Source organism: Monodon monoceros, unplaced genomic scaffold (assembly GCF_005190385.1).
Source record: "Monodon monoceros isolate NGI ecotype Baffin Bay Population unplaced genomic scaffold, NGI_Narwhal_1 Super_Scaffold_1, whole genome shotgun sequence".
NCBI lineage: Eukaryota > Metazoa > Chordata > Mammalia > Artiodactyla > Monodontidae > Monodon > Monodon monoceros.
The window spans coordinates 52,341,515-52,353,954 of record NW_021703765.1 but is presented as its reverse complement, the minus strand read 5'-3'; the positions used below and the strand labels follow the sequence as shown (position 1 = coordinate 52,353,954).

Here is a 12,440-nt window from a genome sequence, read left to right as displayed (position 1 = left end):
CCATATTCCTTCTACTTACTTCAGAGTAAAGATGGCATGAAACCAGAAAGAACTTCAGCTTCTTAGCTCTGGATAAGGAGTGGGTCTCTGTGTCCAAAGTGATTAGGAAAGTTTTTTAGTCAGTCAGTGCCAACCTTTGTATGGTTTATCCCAGGGATTGGCAAACTTTCTGTAAGGGGCCAGATAGTACACATTTTTGGCTTTTCAGGCCACATGATCTCTGTCACACACACTTAACTCTGCTCTTGTAATGGGAAAGCAGTCATAGATGGTATGTAAGTGAATGGGTGTGATTAGATTTGGCCCACAGTTAGTTTGCTGACTCCTGGTTTAATTCAAAATACCTATTTTTCTAACCATCTCAAGTTAGGCAGAGAGATCATGGGAAAAACACACTTTATTGATATAAGTTTATTAACTACAGGTACATAATATAATTGGTCTTTCATATCTAAAGATAACAGTCCAACCAGTTATCATAATTTCAGGTTATACATACCTTAAGTTAATGAACTAGATTTATAAAAGATATAAAAATATTTCACGGGCTTGGGAAGATGTGGTCATGAGACTTCATCGTAAGGAGGGATATAGGATATGCTAGAGATTTTTCAAACCTACAAAGGACATTTCAAAATTTCCACTGTTAATAAAGCTCTCGCTTAATCAACATTTTATCTTCATTCATCAGAAGCCTTAAGTAGAGCAGCTTTCTTCTTATACTTGTCTCCAATCTCTCTAATATTGTCCAAGAGATCTTCAGACGTGTATTCTTCATACTCTCTATCAGCTTTAGCAATCTGCTCCTCAAGATGTTTCTAGTGGAAACAATTAACAATTGTTAGTGTAAAAACATTAATTTCTTTTAAAGTGTTTAATTGTGAAATCTACAAATAAGAGCATAACATTTGTAAGAAGAGGAATAAAAAGAATACTCTTGCATCCACCTAGCAGGCTCCTTTTGTGCCCTTTCCTAATCTTATACCCTCTTTTCTCCCAGACACAACCATTCTCCTGAAAGGTACTTTTCTTTATACTTTTACTACACACACAGATTAAATATATAAACGATATACTAGTTTAGTGGTACCTGGTTTTAACCTTCATGTTTACTGAACGATATTAAATGTAATGTGTTATGACTTGGTTTTTTTTCCACACAGAATTTTGAGATTCATTCATGTTAACACATATAGCTATAGTTTATTCATATACTGCTATATAACATTCTGTTGAATGAATATACCAACATTTACTTATCCATTTTACTGTTAATGAATTTTTGTTTGTTCCCAGGTGTGGTAGGCTGACTCCTCAAAGGTGTCCATGTCCTGATCACCAGAACCTGTGAATATGCTATCTTACATGGTAAATGGAACTTTGAAGATGTGGCTGAGTAAAGGATTTTGAGAAAAGGAGATTATTCTGCATTATCCTGGTGGGTCCAATGTACAACGGTCTTTGTAAGAGGGAATCGGCAGTGTGGGAGTCAGAGAGAGAAGACATAAGGACAAAAGAGAGCTCAGAAAGGACAGACGATGCTGTGTTGCTGGCTTTGAAGATGGAGGAAGAGGCTGCAACCCAAGGACTGCAGGTGACCTCTGGAAGGTGGAAAAGGCAAGGAACTGGATTCCTCCCTAGACCCTCTAGAAGGAGTACAACCCGGAGGGACCATTTTAGACTTCTGACCTCCAGAAATGTAATCACTCAAATCATTTTCTGGTCTGTGGTTCAGATGAACAATACTTGTTAAAAAAGGATCCATGAAAGGTTATAGAACCACTAAGTGGTTGAACTAGGAAGAAGTGGGTAGAACCTAGGTTTTCTGACCTAGTATTTATTCCAGGATGCTTTTCTTAGTTCTTACCACTAAGCAGAGAAAAGTACTGGCAAGCAAGCAGCAGTTCATGTCATTCAGGAGAGATGAGGGGATACAAGATCAAATGTTCTGTTTTCAAATAAATGAAAGCCTATTAATGTGATATTATGAGCTTTTTTTCCCCTTAAACAATTCACAACTGGGAATACATTATCTCCTAATAAATTACCAAGGAATTTTAGATTTAGCAATTTATTTTAGTTTTTGGGCTCTGTACAGCAGGTTGGAGGAATAGTTTTATTGTTAAACTTTCAAGCTATGTGAAAGGTGGAGCTAAGGTAGACTTCATGTTTCTGAAATACTATTTTCTGTGTTTATATGAAATTAACAGAAAGGAATGTTAAAAAGAAACAACCGGGACTTCCCTGGTGGCGCATTGGTTAAGAATCCGCCTGCCAATGCAGGGGACACAGGTTCATTCCCTGGTCCGGGAAGATCCCACGTGCTGCAGAGCAACTAAGTCTGTGTGCCATGAATACTGAGCCTGTGCTCCGCAACAAGAGAAGCTACTGCAATGAGAAGCCCGCGCACCGCAATGAAGAGTAGCCCCCGCTCGCTGCAACTAGAGAAATCCCGCACAGCAACGAAGACCCGCCACAGCCAAAAATAAAATCAATAAATAAAAAGTCCATAAATATATTAAAAAAAAACTTATAAAAAAACAAACAAACAACAGGCTATAAATGGAGTCACTTGAGCTAAGCCTATGTCACTAAAAGGGACTTAATACCTAACCTAATTGCAGTTTCAACCTTCCCCAGGAACGTAATCTTTACTGGTCCTTTTGGAATTTCCTGGTCAGCATCAGTGAGGTAATCTGCCTAATAACAACCTTGTATCCCATAAAGGGAGGTGACCTTGCCATCTTGCCTGAAATAATCCTTTTTAAATTTATGACTTCTTTGTCCCCCCCACCCCCACCCCTACCCTGCCTTTAAAAACCTTTTCTTTTCTGTAGCTCCTTTGAGCTCCTTTCTATTTGCTAGATAGGATGCTGCCCGAAACATGAATCACTGAACAAAGCCAATTTGATCTTCAGATTTACTCAGTTGAATTTTTCTAACAGTTTTGGTTGCAGCAACGGGATCCGAAGTGAACTTCTGATAGGGTCTCAGGAACAATGAGAAATGCAGGTGTGGTACCCATGAAGCCTTTGGTTCACTGTCTTTCTCACTGTTTCTGAGGGCCGTGGGTAAGTTCCTCTCAGTTCTGAACTCTGCTCTATTTGTGTCAAGGCTCCAGATATAATTGGCTTTCCACACGTTTCCTATTTGACTGGAAACTCCAGCCCTTGATTCTGCCCCAAGAATCTATTCACATGGGAACTGAACTGTTAGTGGCAGTTCCAAGTTCCCATTTATGTGGAGCCCCTGTCTGCAATCCCATTTGTTGAGGTTTGCTGGCTCAATCCTTTTCCCACCCCCCAGGTGACACACTGGAAACTGGTGTTACCAGCTGGAGTAGGACACGGTCCAACTTAAGAACCAACTGGGTCTGGAATCGGACTGGGTCTGATTTAGGTGGACTGGGTCCAGTGTGAGGCCTCAGATGAATAAAATTTTGTTTTAAGCAAAGGCTATTACTTATAATGGTGACCTTGGAAGAACGTCCCCCCCCCCAAAAAAAACCTCCTACAAAAACAAATTAAAAACCCAAACAAAATACCCCTCAAAACTTAAACTAACAGGGCTTCCCTGGTGGCGCAGTGGTTAAGAGTCCACCTGCCGATGCAGGGGATACGGGTTCTGCCCCGGTCTGGGAGGATCCCACATGCCGCGGAGCGGCTGGGCCCGTGAGCCATGGCCACTGAGCCTGCACGTCCGGAGCCTGTGCTCCGCAATGGGAGAGGCCACAACAGTGAGAGGTCCACGTACCGCAAAACAAAAACAAAAACAAAAACAAAAAAATCCTTAAACTAACAAATAAAAAACCAAATAAATAGAAATAAAAATAAGATCCTTAAAATCAAAAGAGTTAAGTACACTACCTTCAGACATACCTGCTTATGGTCTCAGAAGCTATAAATATCTACAAAGATGGCCAAAATTTTACTAAAGACAACCTGGAATTTTGTGTCTTGAGGACTTGGCTTGGTAACCACCAGATTGCGAGCCCCAAAATATGGCCTGCCTGACAGAAGTGTGTGCTGAACTGCATTTGTGGCCAGGGTCCTATCAAACTGCCACCAGCCCTCGGGGAAAGTACAGTGGCCATCATGAGGAAAGTTCCAATTAAATAGATAATTTAAGAAGTGCACTTAAAAAGTACACAAAAGCCTCTAAAAAGCTTCAAAATTGCAAAATAGTTCATTGAAAGGTTTGTTACAAAAGGCTAATGAAAAAGACATAAGAGGCACTTAAAACAAAAGACTAGAAGACTGACATAACTCCTGCTGCTGCCCTTTATCCTCCTTTACTTGAGTATTCATTTAGTAATCCTCTCTCTTTCTACTCTGAAGAGACTTACAAAACCATAAACAAAAGTCGCCAAGTGAATGGCCCTACAGATGCAACCATGTCTGCCTTCAAGAGAGGGCCTCCATATGGGGCCCTCCCAGAGCTGACAGAAGTCAGGGATTTTCTGGTAAACTGCTATATTATTTCCTTGAACAGCCAAGGGAAATGAAAATACTTTAAAACCCCACTCGGAGTCTGCAGATGAGATCCTGGGAAAATCGGCAGAAGCTTCCTAAGGGTAAGAATTCTTACTATAGTCAGATCTCCTGGACCTCTGTTTGTAGTACCCAGTAGAGAGAGGAATATAAAATATCTTTTGCACCATTTTTGGGGATGCCTCTTAATTACAAAATTAATATACAGAAATCTATTGCATTTCTATACACTAATAATGAACTATCACAAAGAGAAATTTGGGAAACAATCCCATTTACCATTGCATTAAAAAGAATAAAATAGCTAGGAATAAACCTACCTAAGGAGGTAAAAGACCTATACTCAGAAAACTATTAGACACTGACGAAAGAAACTGAAGATGACACAAATAGTTGGAAAGATATACCATTTTCTTGGAATAGAAGAATATTGTTAAAATGACCATATTACCCAAGGCAATCTACAGATTCAATGTAATCCCTATCAGACTATCAATTGCATTTTTCATAGACCTAGAACAAATAATTTAAAAATTTGTACAGAAACACAAAAGACCTCAAATAGCCAAAAAAAATCTTGAGAAAGAACAGAGCTGTAAGTATCATGTTCCCTGACATCAGATTACACTACAAAGATACAGTAATCAAAACAGTATGGTACTAGCACAAGAACAGACACATAGATCAATGGAACAGATAGACAGCCCAGAAATAAACCCATGTACTTATGGGCAATTAATCTATGACAAAGGAAGTAAGAATATAGACTGGAGAAAAAATGGTCTCTTCATTAAGTGGTGCTGGGAAAACTGGGCAGCTACATGTAAAAGAATGATATTAGAACATTTTAACACCATATATTCAATACAAAAATAAACTCAAAATGGGATTAAAGACCTAAATGGATGACTGGAAACCATAAAACTCCTAGAAGAAAACATAACCAGTACACTCTTTGACACTGGTCTTAGTAATATTTAGAATATAAAATAGACATTTACACACATAGAATATAAAAAAGACATTTACACACACACACACACACACACACACACACACACACACACACACACCAGAATATAGAAAGAAAATCAGGCATGGCTTTCTTGACGTAAGAGAAACGATTTTTGGCCAAAGTCATTTTGTGATCTAAGCCTGGCCTCAGTGCTTGCCCTTGAACAGGTCTCAATAATTAATGATCTTAAGGGAACAGAAGAATGCAGAAACAAATTGTTATCAGACAAGAGAAATGACAATAGCAAAGGTATTTTATCTGTTGTAAAGACTTCCAGTTCTGTTTCAATGTGGAACATTAGCCTGAAGTGCTCAACCTCCAGATCAACTGGAACCTAAGGGACGATGATGTTGACCTTTTCTGACACTTGTGGCTTGAAGCAAGTAAAGTCTGGACTCTGTGGACTGCCCAAGCCCCTTCATGAATATGTATGTACCCTTAGCTTAAAACTTCCCCAACTTTGCTGTTTGGGGAGACACTGCTTTGGGAAAGATCCCTGGTGTTCTCCTTACGTGTTACAAGTAATCATAAATCCTTCCTTCCCCCAGTCTTGGGCTTGGTTGTGTCTTTTGGCTCGATACCCACCAAGAGGCAAGCCCAATTTTGAGGTAACACTTTTACAGAAAAACTAAAGGTATTTGGGTCTATTGGTAAACATGTCCAGTGCCACACATAGAGAAATTTACTATGAGAAAATATGCATTTTTAGAAATTATAAAAAGCATTTATAAATTTGCCAAGCCACAGAATACCAGTGTGAGTCACAATTGCTTACTTCTTAGTTTCCACCAGCAATTAAGGTTTTTAAGGGTTAAAAATTCTAATACGTATGTAATTAAAGTTACTAGAAATAAAAAGATAGCTGTAGAAGGTTTATAGAAAAGGAATCTCGTGAAAGGAATTTATGCATGATCAAACTGGGAAAGACAGAATGAATTTATTATTAGGATTTTAAAAATAAGCTTTAAAATCAGTAGTGTACTTATGTAAAATTAAAACTTAAATTTCTGGGGCTTCCTTGGTGGTGCAGTGGTTAAGAGTCCGCCTGACAATGCAGGGGACGTGGGTTCAAGCCCTGGTCCAGGAAGATCCCACATGCCGTGGAGCAACTAAGTCCATGTGCCACAACTACTGAGCCCACGTGCCACAACTACTTAAGCCCATGCACCTAGAGCCTGTGCTCTGCAACAAGAGAAGCCACCGTGATGAGAAGCCCACGCACCACATGAAGAGTAGCCCCCGCTCACCGCAACCAGAGAAAGCCCGTGCGCAGCCAGCGAAGACCCAACGCAGCCAAAAATAAAATTAAAACAAAAACCCTTAAATTTCTTTCATCTGTTAAAAGAACAAAAATTTATTGGACTATTGGTCTGCTTCTAGTAAGTGATTCAAAGGTTTTTCTTGATCTTTTAAGCAATCTGCCAAGAAAAGAAAGATTTTGTGTCTTGTCAAAATAATTTCCTGTGTTTCATGTTTTTTAAATCAGTTCTTTCATTACTTAAGAAAACTGAGTCTTCCTTATTAAAACAGCTTATTCCTTATTAAAAATAGTCTTCCTATTAAAACAGTCTTCCTTATTAAAACAGCTATTGTTTTGTTTGTTTGTTTTGGCAACTATTTAACTTTCTGCATTTGCCTTCTAAGACTCTGTCACTATGGTTAGATAAATAACTTAAGTATTGTTTCACAGTGACCTGTCTGACCAAGTATTTTAAAACCTTTTGATAAGGAAATTTCCTTGTCAATTCCATTATAATAAACTCTTATTAAATCTTTAACAATGGGCATTTAAAAAAAGTCTTCTGTCATTTCAGACAGTTATTGTTTTCCTCAGATGCTTTTGTAAAAGTGTTCCTACAAAAGTGCTTCATCTTCAAGAAGATTCACGGAAAGGACTTTTGAAAAGCACAGGTTTCTGATAACTTTGAAGATCATAAAAATGAACTGTGTAAGAATTTCCAGAATTAATGGAAATACAAGATTTAAGCAGAACAAGAATTAATGACACGGGACTGAATGAACTGAGGAGGATGATTAAAATTTTTATGACTTTTTGTTGTAAAACATTGCTGGTTTCTTAATTTTTTTGTTTTTCCAGATTTAAGGAAACCTTTTCTCTTAAGCCATTTATGACTTAACAGCAATTGGTAAAGTATATCTTTGTAAACTAAGATGAAACATTTACTTTTTCTCCCTACCTGAACACTCCAGAATTCAGAAACTCTTAAATATTCTTTTTATGGCAATATAATTAAGTTATTTGCATAAGTTCAATATGAATCTGTTCTTGTATCAGGATACGACTGGAAACATTGGCTATATTACCAAGGCTTTAACTGGATTGTCATATTTGACAGAGATGTACATAAACTCAGATGGGACGAGACAGTTTTAAGGAATTAAGTTTGACTTTATGGAGCCAATAAAGCCCCTTGAAAACTTGGCCTGGTACCTTGCTTACAAGGTTCCAGCAAAGCAGTCTTAAAAAGAACTTACATGGTCAATCACTATTCTTGCTGCGCTTCTGTAAATAACCAAGCCAAATTTAATGCAGACAAATTAGTTTTACTGTGATTACCCATGGAAAAAATAAACAGGGATAATTGCAGAGAGAAAAGTTATGCCTGCACCTTTGTGGATATTAGATTCCAGTCCTGTTAATTGTCTTTGAGGTTTTGTCACATATCTGTAAATTGGACTGGATCCTAAATTCTTCTAGCTCCTCAAATATCTGGCTACAACCCTCCAAACTAACATTTCCAAATTTCTCCTACACTTCTAATTTAGAGTCAGTAATAATAAAGACTGCCTTGAATTTCCTTGGACGAGAATTATAACAGATCCTCCTCACTATCCAGATGGCAGCCAAATTTCAGGGACGTGAATCTCAGATATACATCTCCAGCTGAAGAAGGCTCCACCTGACATCTGGTCCTATATAAATGCTGGAGACCTCCAAATCAAACTGATAGGAAGAGAAGCAGCTGACACTCAAGTAGAATGCTTCCTCCCAAGATGCTGGATCAAGATTCATGCTTTAACTAAACATGAAACCCCTTCTTCTCTTTCTTTCCTTTATTCTGGCATTGGCCTGAAAAGATAATGCCATTATTTGTATCTCCCAGGTCAATGCTCAGGGGGGTAACATTTCATATTGCTTGATCGGTCATTAAAAAAACAAAACACTCTGATAGGTTCATGATGCAAGAGATCTCTGGTCTGTTTCTTCATTTCTGGTTAATAACCCCAAACTTGGGGAATTTGGCATCCAGGCTCTATACAAAGTGACACAAGGCAAGGGTAACCAGAATAAAGCTGCCTGTGTGTTCTACAGATCCTTAAAATTTTACTGGTCTCAATGGCTGTCACATTTCCAGTACTGAGCACAGATTCAAATGGGAATTACCAGGAGGGATTCATGACTCTGGATTTGATTCCTTTGAGAGAACCCTACCCTCCCTGGGTAGGAGTTACTGCAATTGAGGCTATGATCAGGAACCTCTCGTTAACTCTTGAAAGCATTATGGAATTTGCCGCGAAAGCAACAACTGCCCAACAAAAATCCTTAGACTCTATGGCTGAAATTGTTCTTGATAACAGGATAGTCCTTGATTATATTTTAGCTGAGCCAGGAACTGTTTGTGCTGTGGCCAACGCCACCTGCTACACCTGGATTACCACTTCTGCGGAAGTTGAAACTCAGTTAACATAAGATCACTGAGCGAGCCACTTGGCTTAAAAAGGCGACTCCTTCAGTGGGGTCTTTGACTTATTTGGCTTCGATTGGTTTGGGTTTTGGGGACCATGGCTTCAAAGTGCACTTCAAACACTGGGGATTATCTTGCTTATTATAATCATAATGGTCTCCCCAGTGCGTTGCATTCTCTTAAAAGCTTTAAATGCATGTTTGCAGCTGCTAACCAACAAGCAAATGATTTCCCTAAGACTGGAAAATCAGTAAAGAAGCAAAGAGAATGACCAAATCAACAATTGTGAACTTGGAGCTGGGATCTGTGAATATTACATGGATTAAGCAAGAACATCATGACCTATGAATACCACACAAAGCATCAACAAAAAATGGAAGCAATAGTTGAGAGTGGTGCTAACCCCTTAAATTTTGATCATGACTCTCTCAGACAAGCTGAGAGTGTGATCAAAAGGGGGGAACTGTTAAAAAGGAACCACAGGCCCAAAATGGAGTCACTCGTGCTAAGTCCATGTCACCAAACTAGGACTCGATACCTAACCTAACTGCAGTTTCAACCTACCCGAGGACTGTAATCTAACTGGTCCTTCTGGAATTTCCTGGTCAGGACCAGTGAGGTAATCTGTCTAATAGAATCTTTGTCCCACAGAGGGAGGTGACCTTGCCACCTTGCCTGAAATAATCCTTGTTAAATTTATGTCTTCTTTGTCCCACTCCCCCTCTGCCTTTGAAAACCTTTTCCTTTCTGTACTCCTTGGAGCTCCTTTCTGTTTGCTAGAAGGGATGCTGCCCAACACATGAATCACTGAATAAAGCCAATTTGACCTTCAAATTTATTCAGTTGAATCTTGCTTTGTAACAGGAAAAATATTTGTTATTAACACATGCTCTTTCATCTTAATCATAATTAAATCTTAAACGTACTAATATGTTTTCAGTACGTAGAATACGGCCTGGCACAACATCATTGTATACTGTTGATGTAATAAATATCATTGTATGTTGTTTATGCAAATAAAACAGATTATTTTTTATTAAGGGCTTGTACCTTAAGCAACAAGAAGAGTAACTTAATTAAGTGACAGAGTTGCACAACCCTCACCACAATCTTTGTGCCCATCTGCCCTTATTCCCACCCCAGCTCCTGGCAACCATAAATCTACTTTCCAACTCTGTGGATTTGCCTTTTTGGAACATTTTATATTAGTTAGTCATAAATATGTAGGCTTTCACATCTTTTACTGAGCATAATGTTTTTGACATTCGTTCATGTTGTAGCATGCGTAAGTGCTTCTTTCCTTTCATTGCTGAATCATATTCCAATATATGGGTATATCATTCACCAGTTAATAAATATTTGGGTTGTTTACACTTTTTGGCTATTATGAATAATGTTGCTATGAACATTTGTCTACAAGTCTTTGTATGGACATATATTTTCATTCCTTTTGGTGGGCTGATACCTAGGAGTGGAACTGCTGGGTTATATAGTAAACCTATGTAAAACAGATCACTTTACGAAATGCACACTGCTACACAAAATTCTTCTGATAAATTTTTACTAGATCATATTTTCCACAGAAATAAAATTTATCATTTAATTTCTGTAGAAACAAAACAGAAATACATAAAAGTTTTAAAAAGCTTTCTTAGAATGTAGGAAAGACATTCACACACTTACCTCTACAGACCCTACGTGTGTAGCAACCATCTCTAAAAGACGCTGCAAGTTATTTCCCACTTTTCGTCTTTCTTCAGTTGTGGTCTGCACAACTAGTTGGCATCTGTAGGATAAAAACTCTTGTTTGAATTGTCTAGGACAAAACCTAATATATCAGTTCTAGCTACCTCACTTCTTTTTATATTCAATAAAACCAGGCTGTGATTGGTATAGGTGCTGCTTGCCCAGTGTATCATTCACAAAGGTCCAGTTCACAATCATTAAAACAGAAATAAAAACATTTTCAAAGATCCCATGCAAGCAACAGCACAAAACAGCACCAAAACCTCATGCTTTAATATACAAAGCTTGGGAGCAAATTGTTTACCTGAGTCTCTAAAAGGATTGTAAACTTAATCAGGGACAAGACATTAAATACATATGAATGAGGAAATAGGAGTCTTAGGCATTCAAATTTAAATTAAAAACAAAGACTATATGCCAAAGATACCTTCAACTAAGTTTTCTGTCCCTAGGCTACAAATAAGGAAACAAAGAGGTGTGATTTTCTTAAGGATTAAGGTGTGATTTCTTAAGGTTGGATACTTCCAACCTCAAAGAAAATTTATTTTATAGTTTTTTTGAGGGCCCCTTAACACTTAAAAGAAAAAAAGTGTATTTTAATATAAATTAACATAGAGCCTATGGGTTAACTATTCAGTCCCCTTCTGACTGAAAAGATAATAGGGGGGCAATAGCTATAATGGTAGCAGAATGTATTTATCTAGGGAAAGTATCTCAAGTGTCTCAAGCTGTTCTGCTTAATTTCTGCTCATCACTCCCTCTGCCCCAAATAGCTCTATAATATAAATTAAAGCAAATAAACTTAGGCCTAGTTTTATATAAATGTTAAGTAACTAAACTGAAAATAAACATTACAAATCTTGGGAAGATGAACTTACTCCCGCTGAATAGCATCTAACTCATTCATAGCTTCACTGAGGCCCTCGTTAACTGCACTCTCCAGCAGGTGCTTGTGTTTCTCCAAGGACTCCAGCTCATTGGCGCATTTTTTGTCCTCTTCCTCAGCTTCCTATCAGGATAAAGTCATGGTTAAGTTTTTTCAGTATTCACATTCTACAAACTCCAGGAGGATTTAAAAAAATGTATGTAAAGCATTTAAAAAAATCAGGTTGTACCATCATTTGTATTTGCAGGATGCTTACTGCTTTACATGTAAGAGACTTTTAAAATGGTCTTTTGGAAATTTTATACTATAAACATAAATGTGACCTTTTCAATAGGCCTATACAGAATTCATTTAGCAGTAATTTCAAGTCTGTACTACAGGAAATATACTGAATCACAAATGCAAGTATAAAATATTAATGGAATACTAAACATGTTCTATGGTAGAATAGCTGAATTCCAGAAAAAAGTCCTCTAGAAAAACAAAATAAAATAACTCCTTAAAATAAACTTTGGGTGAGAAGATTAAACTAAAGACAAGTTATAGGATATAGCTTAAAAATTTCAGTTTGATGTCAGAATAGATGCCTAGTCCAT

General features: G+C 37.8%; 1 protein-coding gene across 2 annotated transcripts in view; it reads right to left on the bottom strand.

The window, feature by feature from the left end:
* Positions 1-386: 386 nt before the first annotated feature.
* NDC80 (NDC80 kinetochore complex component) overlaps positions 387-12,440 on the bottom strand; it is a 60,321-nt gene continuing 48,267 nt past the window's right edge. For both annotated transcript variants that reach the window (XM_029234384.1, XM_029234389.1), the window contains 3 exons: positions 11,837-11,967; positions 10,896-10,998; positions 387-818 (listed from right to left, as the gene is read on the bottom strand). In XM_029234384.1, coding sequence (XP_029090217.1) covers positions 681-818; positions 10,896-10,998; positions 11,837-11,967 — 372 coding nt within the window. In that variant the 3' untranslated portion in view covers positions 387-680. The remainder of the gene's footprint in view (positions 819-10,895; positions 10,999-11,836; positions 11,968-12,440) is intronic.